Raw genomic sequence first — 15,064 nt, forward strand, 5'->3', positions numbered from 1 at the left:
TGTAGCGATGAATATAATTAGGAATATCTGAAGATATCCTGATGCAACCCAAGAGAGTGATTTATCTGGGTTCATCTCAGTGTTACTACAAGAAGAAGTAAGGGTTGCTTACTGTTTATTAATAGTATGATCAAAACATTGGCTCTGCTGCTGCAACATATCACATTATGATGCTCATGGTCGCATAGGATGACATCTATCAATTTACAAATGACACCTGCAACTGGCTGAAAATACGTGATACAACAAAAGTTTAGTTTCGACAATATGTGTTCCGTAACTTGAAATAAAAATGTTGCGCTTACGTATACTTACCAAGTAGACACGAGAATGATACCAGAAAATGGTTTTACTCCAGGAGTCTTCGGCTTTTGCTGAATGCGTTACGTACCTTTAACTGGAGACATTCGAATAGACGAGACCTTCATATATGGCGAGAGGGCACAGCACAAAACACCACTTTTACTCGTAATCACCCCAACATGACTTCGGCAGCGTTTGGGCTAGGGTATCTATTGCATAATTAACATCTAATGTAAAACAGCTTCGATGTTGCTTTTGATATTCGTAATTACTTCATTTACAATAGGCCATAATAGCTGTCCACAAGCAAAGGACCTGACTGGTGGCATATTGCAGAGCGACGTTATCACTCGAATAGCAAGGGCACCAGAATCCCTGTATGTGAACGTCCTTCAACATTTCGGGAACCACTAACATCAGATACTGCACCTATAGTGGCACCTCAAATCGATGTTCCAGTTGTCAGTGTCTCTCATCTTGGGTACAGTCTGACATCAGAACAGTTAATATTTCTATGCCCGCTAGCCTGCTACTGTAAAATGGGGTAGTACTTGTAAATACAAACAAGTTCAGAAAAAGCAGAGTACCTTGAACGATTAGAGGTAGGACGTTTATATTCACAGGACGTGAACATTAATATATTCTGCAGAGATGATTAGCATTTGAACCATGTCAGCCCGCGGGTTCAACGTTAACGCTGCTATCGCGGCGCAACACCGCACACCGGTAACATTTACCTTTGGCTCTTGTTGTTGCTATAAGCCGAAGGTAATGGATCAGTGTGTCTTTAGCAGACATGCAGGAAGCCACGCAGACGTAAGTGCAAACCGTCCCTCCAAATCAGTTGGTTTGAAAGAGGACGCATTGTTGGCCTGAGAGAATGTTTTGCATCTACATTTGCTCAAATATTACATTCTACGTGAAGTTTAAGCTTATCTTTCCCGATAAAGCAAAGATCAATATTTCGCGCAAAATATGCCGCTTCCGATTTTGTTGTTTTTTTATTCTGTATAGGGATTAATCGAAGGGATAGCGCGTGGAAGTAAACAGGTAAGTACCGTAGAGAGATTGTTCACCTGAAATCCATCTCTTTGTTAACGACAGCACAGTAGCACCTACCAGTGCCGACAGAGAAATACATGACAACGTTTACTAACATAAGCGAAATTTTTTAGTTATTTGAAAAATTACAGGAAAACGTTGTTTGAATATTCTCCAAATAGACAATAATGGAAGCTACATTTATTTTAGTGGAAAAGCTAAACACACTGTGGTTCTGATAGTATCAGTAATCGCCTAGAAGATAAACTCAAATGTGGACCTTTTTTTGTTGAATCCAAGTAACAGTTCCGTATACACAATTCAGTGTTTTGTATTTATTTTATTAACTGCAGAATAATTAGATCTTTAAACATTAACATGTTAAAGTTCCTTAACTGCATCAATCACAGGAAGCAAAGCCATATAACAAGTTCTACAATCAAGCGGACGGATTCCAATGTACTAAATTTTACAGGATTCATGTTTTTCAGATATGCGAGTTTCATCGCTCTACGTCACACTGGAGTTATGCTAATGACTGATGGAAGTAACCCCAACTGTATTATTGCATAGTTATTGTGTTACGTCCGGTACCGTTCGTAGAACATCTTCAGGCTACTGAGTCGTGCTGAAGTCATGACACAAATTGTCTGGTAGTGGTATATAAAATTAAAGATCAAATCCAGAAACAATGATCATAATAATTCCGCCGACTGCCTAGCGGAAGTATCGCGAGGAGGAAGGGCATGACGCGTACAGTAAAATCTTGGATATATCTTGAGGCCTATATGTTGAAAATGTATCACTGTTGTAAAGAAGCATTGTTTATTTCGATAGCCGCAATTTACACCTATTTCAAATTAAATTCCTCTGTCACGTTTTTCTGTCTGTATGCGAAGGTCGGCTGATGATAATTTCTAACATAATATTTTACAGCTGTAACTTAAATGAGAAAATAATTTCTTCTGTAATTCTGTGTACATTTTGCTGCAGTTTCCCCGATTTCAATTTACAAACGCACTGTAATTCCCATTACATGCTTTTTTGTTGTGTTGACATCGCTGTGATTAGTGCCTTCGATTTGTACATGTGAACAGCAAAAACTCAGACTTAATAAGCAGTTAGCTGTTCCCAATTATTACAGGAGGAGGGGGGAGGGGTGCACTGCACGTGCGATGCAGGTTGCAACTTAACAAGCGGAGGTTGTGATTACTGTACTGTGTATGTGAGTGTTGGATTTGGCATAGTCGTGCTCTCATTCCGGTGGAATATAGATGGGAGAAGATAGGATGAAAAGATAACGTTTCCGATTTTGGAATAAAGGAGGATTGCCTGTGGAAGGTGTAATGGAACTTGATATCCAATGTGTGAAAATGAAGAGGCAGTATTTCGTTAAGGTTAATCGTGGTAGTTACTGCTCTCAAAAATTTTAATTTCTTGTTCTTGAAATTTGGATTATACCAAATCATCAAGCAAAATTTACTTTTGATAATATGTGATTTTTTCCTTTAAATGAATTGTAACTATAGTCGTAATAAATAAATCAGGGTGCTCAGAAACAGTCTGAAAAGCTCTTAAAAGTAGTGCAGGATTAGCTGGGCTGGGAAATAACTGTTAAGAAAAACATTCGATACATTGGACCGTTTCCGATTTCAGAATAACTGACGTCAGTCAACCAGGCCGTTGCGCGCGTAAATTGAAGCTCTTGTACGAGCTAAATTGAGGTAATACACGGATATCTGTGGGTCCGTGAGTTACCACTTGTTGAAATGCTCATTCCACTTAAAACGTGCCTTTTTCTAAAATGGTAAATTTAAGCTAGTTGAGCAAAATCTACATTTGTTTGGTTTGTGGAAGCCATACGAAGAACATGTTTGACGTCACTGTCTTTGGAATGCTACTTGAATTTGCCTGCACAACGACCTGATACGCTAACTCCAATAACTACTGGATATATTAAAGGGATAATTGTTAGTCATACTGGCGTAATAGCAGAACATTTAAGTCATAAGTTAAATTATCAGATACTTGAGCGAAAATGTTATTTCCCTTAGATCTGTATCGCAACCACACACGTTGTACATCAGCACAGGAGCATGTATGCCTCAGGAGGGCTTTGCAGACAGACGTGCACATTCAACAGCGGTCCCTGGAAGCGCGGTGGCTGGGACAGCGCCCTCTGTCTGGCGGGCAGTCTTAGCTGCTGGAGGCGGCGCCAGACAGCGCCCTGTGGGTGGCGTCTGAAGCCACAAAGGCCGTGTGCTGCGGGCTGCATGCTGGCGCCTGTCTGCCTGCTCCCACCGTCGCTCGCGGTTTCACAGTTGGCCCCTTGTGAATTCCCACTTTGTGCTGCAGCTCCGTTATTAGACTACGTTCACAGATTCACACGGGAAAATCATGTCCTATATCCATGAGTTCCAGTAAACATCTAATCTCTATGTATAATGTCCTACCCACCATGAGGTGTGTGACGAAAGCAATTGTTACATTACCATACAGTAAAATTTCGTCTCATTCCATTAACAAGAAAAATATATGAAATACTCGCCACAGGATTTTTATCAGGGAATCAAACTGTAAACTATGTAATGAACTTAAAAATTATAGTAAACTTCTTTACAAATACACTTGAAACATTATCTCTTAAACGTGTTCTACAAGTACAGCAGACAATCGCTTATTTACACTAACTAAGGTTGGCGAAATATGGCGTGAGGTAGTAATAAAGCCTCCCACATTCTACAACATACTTTTACAATTTAGTTACGTTACTGGAACACGGTATGTTCAAGATCTACGATCGATAACTAACACTCTTTCATTTCCCCAGCTTAACATCTGCTTCATTATGAAGGAATACTGACTCCATTTTTCAAGCAGACAAATGGGAAACACGAGGAATGTAAAATGGTGGCGGAGTATCAATGTGGTCTTCATGTCAGGTGGTATTTCTAATGTACTCAGTGCGTCTACAGTGTGCATTGGTTAGTAATATGAAGTTTTTAGACACTGGTTTATTACGAAATAGACTATGAAAAATACTCTTAGTTTACAAAGATGTTTGCAAGTGTCAGAAATTTTTCAGAAATATATCTTTTCACGTAAATATATAATGAAACTAGGAACCTTTGGTTGTGAACCAGGATACTGTAACCAAAGTTTCTGAAAAGCACACTTAAAGTTTGCATTTGACGCTGTAATACCATGCACTGTTTCACGATCGGGAAAAGCACAGGCTATACATAAAATAGACAGTTGAGTTCTAAAAAATACATCATCACACCTGTACAAGTGTAAATAACATCAGCACGTAAAACACGTTTAAATTTCATGTCAATATTTTGTACCTAAGTTTTCCACATGATCTCATATAACGCACGTGATTCTAATCTTAGGTTCGGCTTATGTACATATATTTAAACTAGCGAACTGTACATATTTTGCAAATTAGCTGATACACTACACTTCTACACTAGCATGCCAACGGTGAAATGAGATTCAGTATATCTCATAAAAACGACATGAAATGTGTAGCACAACGAAAACACATCCTCTTGGGACGGCTAGCACGTCAAGTCACGAAGATTAACAGTGTTCTCTACATTTTATTACCGACAATGCAATTAATTTTAATACTTGACAGTAGCGACAGAAAATGGCTTTATCCTATTTGGCGTCATAGTTGTATTATTGTCATATAAGCTGCTCTAAATTACTATGTGATGCCTGATGCTGATCTGAGTATTTGTTATCACTCTACGTGGTGAAACTTTGACGATTTTTAAGTGTATAAACAGATTTGCAATCGTTTCGGTTCTAGCAGGTAACTCATTTTCTATTATGTAAAAATAAATTAGTAGCATATACTTTCCTTATGAAACTAAAACTACGGTATATGCAGGAACATGTTCAGCTTAAATTACATTTTAGTGTTGTGTTAAGCTGGCTGATCAAAACGGTAAAATAATCTAATAAACAACTAGAAATAATGACCTAAATACTAGAATTTTATGAAAATGGTTTGCAGCAGTTGGCATGAATGGCTGGTGATTCTTTTGTTCTGTACATCTTACAGTTTAATATTTATTGGTCACATTCCAAACTTTTCCTCATAACTATTAAATAATAAATTCATATCTAAAATAACTCTCGGTGTCTCAAGTTAATGTAATTCGACCTTCCAGCGCTAAATATGAAGTTAAATAATTTCAACATTCAAATGCGTTTTTCCCTCTTATAATAATGTTCTGCTATCAACAGTGTCTGACAACAATAATTAATGTATATTTATTCTCTTACAGTTTCCGAGAAGGAGGTTCGACAATGGTAAGTGTTGCATGTAAACTGACATTTACAAATTATCGGCTAGTAATATTTGGCTTTATGTGGCGTAGGCGACGAAATACATGAATTATTCTTGTGAGACGTAGAAGTTTCTATTATGGTAAAGATATATGTTTAGAAATGTGGATGCAGCACAACAACTTTACAAGAAATTGAACGAAAACAACAGCAGTAAGTTATAAGTTTTCTTTAAGACTTTGATAATGGATAATACCAGGCTCCTGAAGTTTAACATCAATCTTCAAATGATTTTTAGGGCCTGTGTATTGATACCTATTCTTCTAGCTATTGATGCAGTTGAAAATGATGTTAATAAGTGGAATTTTTGTTGCTAGCATTTTAGTATGTGCAACTCGGGTAACATTGGCGATTATTACATTGCATGGTAACAGTCACAGTTAACGTGCAATATTTATAACGTATATGCGCAATATTCACAAATGATGACTCGAACGCCCGGGTTCCTGGGTTCGATTCCCGGCGGGGTCACGGATTTTCTCTGCCTCGTGATGACTGGGTGTTGTGTGATGTCCTTAGGTTAGTTAGGTTTAAGTATTTCTAAGTTCTAGGGGACTGATGACCACAGCTGTTAAGTCCCATAGTGCTCAAAGCCATTTGATGACTCCAATGGTCCATGTTCCTAGACATCACATCAATAACAGACTGCAAAGTTAAGGCTCAAAGTATGGAAGAAAAAACCTTTGCAAGTCCAAAAGCTGTAATGGAGAATATCTTCTTTGTTTCTTCTTCCTTCATGAAAGTTGATTTCACCTGAACCTTCTCTCTTATCTCTCTAGTTTTATACTCAAGAATTTGTTCGGATGTTATTTTCATGGTTGTGTACTTTCTCCCACCATCTGTTGTTGTTTGGATCTATTTTTTAATTGAATCAACTTGCAATTCATATCTAATGTCTTAATTTCTGAGCCAGTCCTCTCTGAGGCACTCTTTAACACTAGAGTGAAAAATGATTTCGTACAGCTGTATATTGCTCATGTTCTTCTGCTTGGGAACTTAGATCTGAGATCTGTGAAGACTAGTAGGCACTGCTATGACTTTTTAAACTTCATCTGCGTCTCTTTCGAGGGTTTCTTTCTAGTTTACTTCTGTTTCAAAGACTGTTAAATTTCCGAATCTTGTTATGCGTTTCACTGTCGAAATTTCGTCGCATCTAAGAGCTGAAATACTTAAAGTGGTTTACCTGTTCCAGTATTACATTACTTATTATAATAATTTCAGATCTTATAAGCGATTTTCCCTTGAGTGTCTTAACCTTTATTTGTGAGTGGAGACATTCAAATTATATTTAGAACCCAACAAATTAGGGTGATAAATAGCTCTTTGAAGATTACCTTTATTTACTTGAATTATTATTAGATCACCTGCGTCTAGTAGGATAGTGAAAGATTTCTCCCTGTTGATATTTATGCCGTAGGTGACATTTTATTTCCGGGCCCTCACCAGGTCACTTATGTAGATGCTGACTACAGATGTCTCTTTCTAAAGAGCTTTCACTGAGTTAATCAGATGCGGCAGAGAGTGTCTTTTTTCCATAATCTACCACAACAGGTGTCTATCGACTTTTTCCACAGCTTTTTCATATACTACAAATACTATGTGCGTCTTCATGTTAAATTATTTTCCTTTCTCTACCAGATGTTTCGCTATAAAAACACCATTAGTGCTTGATCGTACTTTCCTAAAACGTATTCGTTCTTGATGCAAAATTGCATCAGAGGCAAGCTTAAATTATTTAAGATAGAGCAGTAGATTCTATAGCCTGTGTTAAGGAGGTTAATTCCTCTGTAGTTGGTTGCGTTCCATCTTTCGCCTTTCTTGAATATGGAAAAATTTGAGATAGGTTGTGCTAGTTAAGTACCTTACCTGCAGCCAATCATAGGTTAATGTAGTATGGCATACTTCCCTTCAGTGAAAGGCCTCCGTATTTACACATTTCGGCATTTATTTCGTCTGTTCGTATTGCTTTCCTGTTCAATTTTAGCATTGCCGCATCTAATTCATTTATTTTGACGAAGTCTATGTTTCTGTTGAGCGGTTAGTTTAAACAGTATCCCTCCGCTGGTGGATCGTCACCTCAGAGATTTTTGTAATTCTCATCCCGTCGTTCTAAATTATTACATTAAATTTAAGAGTACCTTCCTCCTTTTGGGTTATGTGCATCATTGATTTGTAAGCTATTGACTATCGCCTATGAATGCCATTTTCAGTTTCTTTAATAAAACTTCCCTTTGTTTCGTGCTGCATTTTCTTTGTATATTTCTAGCTATATTTCTTTTTCTGTGATGTATTAGGAGATGTTGAGAGTGTGATTGTAGGTAAATATTAAGTTCTTGTTGTTTTTATGTCACTGCTTTCTTTATCGCTACTTCCTAAATTAACTTTTTATTTCTTTCTTTACTGCGTCACACGTTTTTTTGACAAAAATTTCGTCAGCTGTAGAGAAATCGGATCGTTAGTTGTTAATGTTTGTCATCCGTTTTCAACTCTATCTCTTGTGCTTACAGCAGTTAATTTAGACTTTGGATAATAGACTAAGTAAAGTGGTGTATTTTAAAAGATTATTAAAAGAAAATTTGAACTTTTTCCAACAGTCACACCAAAAATTTTGTGTTAATTTTTATTATGGCCAGTACACTTCGATGGCATAATGACTGGAATAATCAGCTTTTCCCAGAAATTACAGAGGCAATTGTGGGTTAAACTAGTATCACTAATTGGGGCATACATCTTTAAGTGGATTCTGGGACACAAAAAATCTGGGGAAATTTGTGCTTTGTTTACATTGTTGCTGTGGCTCAAAGGAGACGTTCAATATGATCTGATGCCACACATGCGTCTGTGTTAAGAAAACAACAATAGAAGTGTAAGCGGCCTTGGAAGATTTACCAACAAAAATTATGATGGTATTTCACATAGTTCTTTCAAGGAGTGTGTGGTGACTTTAGTGTGTAGTGGCAAGTGACTTCATCCTAATGAGAAGTTCCGCACTACCATCTCCTCGGACTGTGGGGACTTTGTTGTTGCAGCTGTCCAAACACCGGATGGTGGGGACATCTCTAAGCTGTCCCTCCGTAATCCTCCAGAGCAGTTAGGGCAGCGCATTCAAGGCTAATGCCAAATTACAGATGGTGCCTCCGTTACCGAGCTCTCTAAGTCGAGGAGCGCTTCTACACCCTCCACCCGATGTGCCTCTAAGCCATTTCCAAGGACACGATAGTTATTTAGTATGCGATGTTAAATAAAGGCAAAGCCGAATGTACAGCTTGTTTCTGGATTGTTATCTGCGTACTTACTACACTTCCCGCTCTTCATCTTCCTAAACGCAACCAATTCCAGTGAGCTATGGGGTGTTATGACTAAGGTTCTCTATTCCATTCTGTTTCCTGGAATCCTGCTCCAGTTATATCAACTTTCTTTTTTTAATTTGTGTATCTGTCATTTGCTTGGTCACCCACGTATCTTCTGCCATGAAATATATGTCCAAAGCAATTCCGTTTGTAACCTCATCCTCACTTATCGACCTTAATGACAGTGAAAAATTAAACCACGTCTACCTAATGGAAATTTGGGAAAAGCAATCGCCACCGAAGTTAATCTGTCGGTAAAGAGGGAGGAAAGGGTTACATCTAAATCAAAGGAAAAATGCAAATGAAACTGGTGGAAATTAATTTTGAAAAGGGGTAAAGTTAATAAAGAAAGTAAATGTGCGGCCGTTACGTTAACAATTAACTAGCGGTAATTAGATATTTGAGATTTGGGGAAAATTACGGTCGCCAGTCCTATGGACAATTACTATAGTAACTGAAAAAAAAGGTTATTACACATATAATTAGCACTAGAAACGTGGCAACTGAAGATTGACACGTGTTGTGTGAAAACTGAATGTTTGTCAGAAGTAATAAATTTCGTTACACTCTGACTTAATTTAGCAAAAGAATTAATAAAACTGGAGAATTGAAAGTTAATTTAGTGACTGAAATTAATAGTGAGCTTTGTTTCTGAATCACATCGAAATTCAGTAAAATGCGGTTAGTCTTGAATTAAATGATTCTGAACAATTAACAATAGTAAAATCTAGTACGTACCAAGCTGAGCTGCAGTCACAGGTAAGCTAAAATATGGTAACAAAACTCGCACTCTTAATTTGTGCTTGTGTAATCTAAATATTGTAGCCAGCTATGAATACCTTAACTGAACTTTGAAATTAAAGCAGTGAAATCGAATGATATTACTTTAATGCTGGCGTTTGAATTTCAACGACACTCGGGTTCATTCCGGAAAAGGAAGGGACCCTGCTTGGTAATTCAATTGGGACAGTGAGCAACAAAGGTTCATGCTACGTTGCTGTAATTTAGTGAGAAAAATTTAACAGTTTGAAAAGCTGAGGTCTGCCATACAGTTCTAAAACTCTACGTGCTACCAGTCTTCCTTGTTGGTTGATTGAAGGTTTGAAGTCGTCGATCGAGGAGGTGGCGACAGTCACTCGTTGTCGGCCGTCGCTGTTGCAGAAGCTGGATGTTGGCGCGCCTTCTTCTCGACACGGTCTCCAGCCGAAACGGGCTCTTGATGTGTGCCAGCTAACGCTTCCCGTCCGCGACACCGTGTCAGAAACTATCATAGCAAGTCGAGCGCAATTACATGCTGCCAAACCCCGAAAGCGCGGCAACTCGCGGGAGCGTCACACGACACACCTCCTCCACCGCCCTACTCCCGCCAGACTCTGCTCTGCCCGCGCTCCACGCGGCAGAGTTAACACTACCAAAGATCCTAAACACCTTGGTTCTGCACACGACTTATCGATGTATTCGTTCGATAGCATAGTTTTCCCTAGGCAAGACCCAGCGTAAAAATACAAATAATATTTACAAAACAAACCAATTGTACATCGACATAGATGCATAAAGATAAATACAAATAGTAAAACAACTACAATATATAAAGGTACAAAAATGTCATATATTCAGGTAACAAAATAAGGAAAAAATTTATAGTACAATAGATGGAAATAGGAGGATATGCATTTCCGGCGTTACACGCTGTTGGTCGTTTTGAATTTTAGCGATTTGTCTAACTCTTTGTATCATATTTTTCTCTTACTCAACTACGCAGTCTTTGATTTTGTATAACGATAGTATAACTCTCAACGTTTTACAGAACTTCCTACTTCTCATTTTCTCTTTCTCTAATCGGTCCATAAATTTTCCTCAGGACCTTCCTCCCAAAAGTGAGTCGATGCCTCATTTCTTGCTGTCTTTCTCTGAAACCAATTTCTCTATCTAAAAAATTAAATTGTAGCTCATCTGAAAAATCATTATGTCTAACGTCGGTGTGAGCAGAATGGATAAGTTAAGAGCAGTATGATGAAACAGCAAAAAGAGACTACACTCAGTGTAGTGTTCGGTATGGAGTCCAGAAGCAGTACTTAAAACAGGGACAGCTGCAGGAGACTAATAAGTCAGTCAAATGATTGGCGAATTAAAATATAAAATTTTCATTTATAAGAATTAATAGTTATACATTGATTTAAATGATTTACAAGGGTGTTATGTATGGGATTAAATTCTAAGTTTTTGTATATCTGCCGTCGACACTGTCTCAGCTACCCCATGGTGAATGATTTTACTACCCGTTGACAAAAACTTAACGCATCACGACGAATCACTGCTATTTATTCATAACTGGAAATTTATTTTAGGATGTGTGACGACAATTTGTGAACATTTAACTACAGAATGAACTATGTTAATACTGATCAAAATAGTACGCTGGACGCCAACTAACCTTTCTGAAAAGCCGAAGACTTTCCTCTGTTAGCTGTACCGGTATAAAGACGCTAATGTTAAGCTGAACATAGTAAGTGTATTAAATAAACCTTCTGAAACGCAATAGCGTTAGACAGGGTAAATTTATATTCTGGGTCTCTGAAAGTTCCTAGAAACCGTCGTTCGTCATTTCCGAGAGGATGTGACAATCAATCTGCAGATTCGTATCTTTTCTCAAAGAAAGATGACGCCAGTAAAACTCGTACATTTTTAGTGACCACCTTCCAGTACAATTTCACCAACGTTAGACTGGTCTTCGTGATCTTGTCCCCTGACTTCCTCGGCCCCAGATATGTTTACGATATTCTTTTAAAGAAATGTGACGAGCCTGGTTTCCGAAAAATTCAATGTATATAGACAAAGATCTTTTACCACTCGACACCCTCCAATATCTAGAGATAACAGGACGGTTAAGGTTTTCCTTGTTTCCTGAGTTTAGATGGTCACAATCCAGATTTTTCTGTTCACCTCCGATGCAGAAATTTAAACTGTAAACAGAGCTATAGTCGCCGTATACTGTGCACTGAGTGAAAACCAATAGTCGAACCAAGACAGTCCAACAACGAAGCAGAGTCATTTTAGTCGCAGCAGTATGACGACAAACGAGAAATTCCAAACAGATCAGGACAAAAATGAATATTTTACCATACAGATTTGGAAGGTAGGAAATGAGGTAATGACAACGGGAGTACAAGTGGTAGTAGGCAGTAGGCTGTAGGAGGTGCCACAAAGGGCGCGTGCTGCTAAGTCAGGTCCCTCGGTCAGAGGCGATGACGGGGGTGTTGTTTGCAACTGGCAACGTGGCCATGCCCCGTCCAGTGAACAGTCAGGAGCTAGTGATCAGCCTTTCTGTCTAACAATTAACATCACTGTGGCTTCTACACCCATTAAGGCCATCTCGGTCACTGACTGAACGTGCATCCACATACACAGGAGCCCTTCGTGCAGGGACCCCGCACTTCGGATGATCATACAAGATTTCGACCAAACTGTCCCCACTGACGGTAGTGGGCCACTGCGTGCCAGAGAAGCTGTGGAGCCCTGCCTCTGTCGACGCCATCAGCAACGCCTTCCGTATAAATCGGAAGAATCTGCTGACAGTCCACTCAGGCTCTTCGTTGGTGGCTCGGTGGAAGGCGGCGGTGCTCAGTGCGACTGGGGCGACTCAGAGCCTCCACCTGTGACCTGTTGACCGTTCTCAGACACCAGCGTGCGTGGTTTTCCGTCGATGGGACATATGGTAGCAAAGTTTGTCATTGACGGTGTCCTTGCTACGGAGGGGGAGCTAGACAAACCGTTCACCGCCTGCAACCACATAGACCCGTTAACAGCCCGGCACAATCGATTCACACTCTCCCCCACAGGTGGTCTGGGTGTGGCCACGGAAAGGAATGTTGTGCCGGACTGTCTGGTTAAAGGAGCAGCCACGACAAGAATGGCACGCACGGTCAGTTTCAACCTCGATACTGCGCCAGTGACAGTGCCGCTCGAGTATCGCCTCCAAGCACGTCATCCCTTAATGCGATGAATGAAGCAGCTTGAAACGCCGGGCAACAGCGGGGCGTTGACGACCAAGCATTCGGAGTCGCTAGTGCCTAACATGAAGATCCCCCTCGTGGCGCTGAGGTGTGGCGTGTGGCAAATAGTTGCTTGTTTAGCTAAGTGCTCCGGCCACTCCGAATGCACCGCAAACAAAACTTCGTGCAGAACTAGGTCGCAGGCTGACGTAGTAGCTACCTCGCGCGCTGTCAACGGGAACTCCTCCAGGGTTTATTGCAACTGCTGATAGGGAGCAAAATAAACCGTTCCCTGGCTATAGTACTCAGCGTACAGGCCTCTGGGAAGGTGGGACAGGGCGTCTGCGTGGGAATATTGAGTGGTGGGACGAAAATGAATTTCGTATATTTGCCTGCTCAAAAACTACGCTCCCTCACCCTCCCTACTCTCTTCCCATTGTAGACACTATGTTGTCTTCCAGGAGCTCAGGTCGAGACCCAAAAATCGATATTAAAAGTTTGTGGTCGGTGAACCCTTGGAATTTGCTAAAAATACACGGGAAGCTTTTTTCTGCGGTTTAACGCAACACAATAACATTTTCTTGCATACTAGGTTCCAAAGTCTATCTTCGCAATCTTTCACCTGAAGAATTCCTATCTGACATAATACTTCTAGCCTCCATGTTTTCGGGCGTCTTCTTCTCCTATTAGTTGAAATCCATTCCATCGTCTTACTAGGCCATCTGATCTCACTGAAATGGTATCTCATTCCTTTTTGATTCTAGCCATTACAGTGATGCCCATGTTCATTGTCATACGCATGTCGTCAGTTTTAATTTCATCCCGCAGCGTCAAACTACAGAAAAATGGTCAAAATCCCATCTCCACTGACAATAAGTTCCCCTCAATTCGTTCAGTTATTTTCCATGCTTCTACTACGGACGTGGCTTGGTGGCTTAGTATGAAGTGTCTGGCTACAAATCCAAAGCTGTCGGCTTCGATCCACAATGAATCCTAGGACTCTTATCGGTCACATACCATTTATTTAACTTCTAACAATGCTTCTTAATGTGAAAAATGCCGAGTTGCGCTGTGGTTCCGAATACTCGCTAAACTGTGTGTCCAGCTGACTGAGGTGAGCCAGTTCAAAAACCGAAGGAAGGTAACGGCAGTCCAGGATCAAGCCTAGTAAAGCATTACGGTGCTCAAATCAGTCTTCGGATAACGACTGCTTTACCTACGTTGCTATATATCATGCAGTTGTTTTAAGTGTCTCAGTCTCTGATCTAATATGTGTGCTCCATGAAGTTCGATCTAATTTTTCGGTTGCTTGCTTACCTTGGCCAGCACAGTCTTTAATTTCACATTTACGCTATCCATCTTGTTAATAACGACTCGCAAACATCTAGACTGAGGTGACATATGTCTTGGGATAGCCCCTATGATCGTATCGGACCTCCTTTTCCCATGCGTAGTGCAGAAATTCGACTTGGTGTGGACTCATTATGTCGTTGGAATTTCCCAATAGAAATAGTGAGCCATTCTGCCTCCCTAGCCGTCCATAATTGCCAAACTGTTTCCGGTGAAGGATTTGGGGCACGATATGACCTTTCCACTGAGTCCCTTAAATGTTCGATGGCATTCATGTCGTCACTCGAATTATCCAGAATTTTCATCAAACGAATAGCGATCAATCGTGGCCCAGTGACACAACGCATTAATATCAATTAAAATCATTGAATAGCTGCAAATGGTCTCCAAGTAGCCGAAGTTAACCACTTCAAGTTAATGATTGGTTGAGCGCGACCAGAGGACTCAGTCTATTCCATGTAAACACAGAGCACGTTGACTTGTTAACAACTTGGGTTCATGGCTTCGTGGGGCCTGCGCCATTCTGAAACCCTACCATCAGTTCTTACCGACTCCATGAACTCTTAACAACTAAAATCGTGACTCATCTGACCTGGGAACTGTTCTCCAGTCGACTAGGGTCCAACCAATAAGGCCACCACCCCAGGCGATACTGTGCATTTTTGC

General features: G+C 40.1%; 1 protein-coding gene across 1 annotated transcript in view; it reads left to right on the plus strand.

The window, feature by feature from the left end:
• The window catches only part of LOC126414355 (frequenin-1), a 284,481-nt gene that overhangs the window by 185,860 nt on the left and 83,557 nt on the right, over positions 1 to 15,064 (plus strand). The window contains exon 2 of the mRNA XM_050083339.1: positions 5,646 to 5,670. Coding sequence (XP_049939296.1) covers positions 5,646 to 5,670 — 25 coding nt within the window. The remainder of the gene's footprint in view (positions 1 to 5,645; positions 5,671 to 15,064) is intronic.

Source organism: Schistocerca serialis, chromosome 1 (genome assembly GCF_023864345.2).
Source record: "Schistocerca serialis cubense isolate TAMUIC-IGC-003099 chromosome 1, iqSchSeri2.2, whole genome shotgun sequence".
Taxonomy (NCBI): domain Eukaryota; kingdom Metazoa; phylum Arthropoda; class Insecta; order Orthoptera; family Acrididae; genus Schistocerca; species Schistocerca serialis.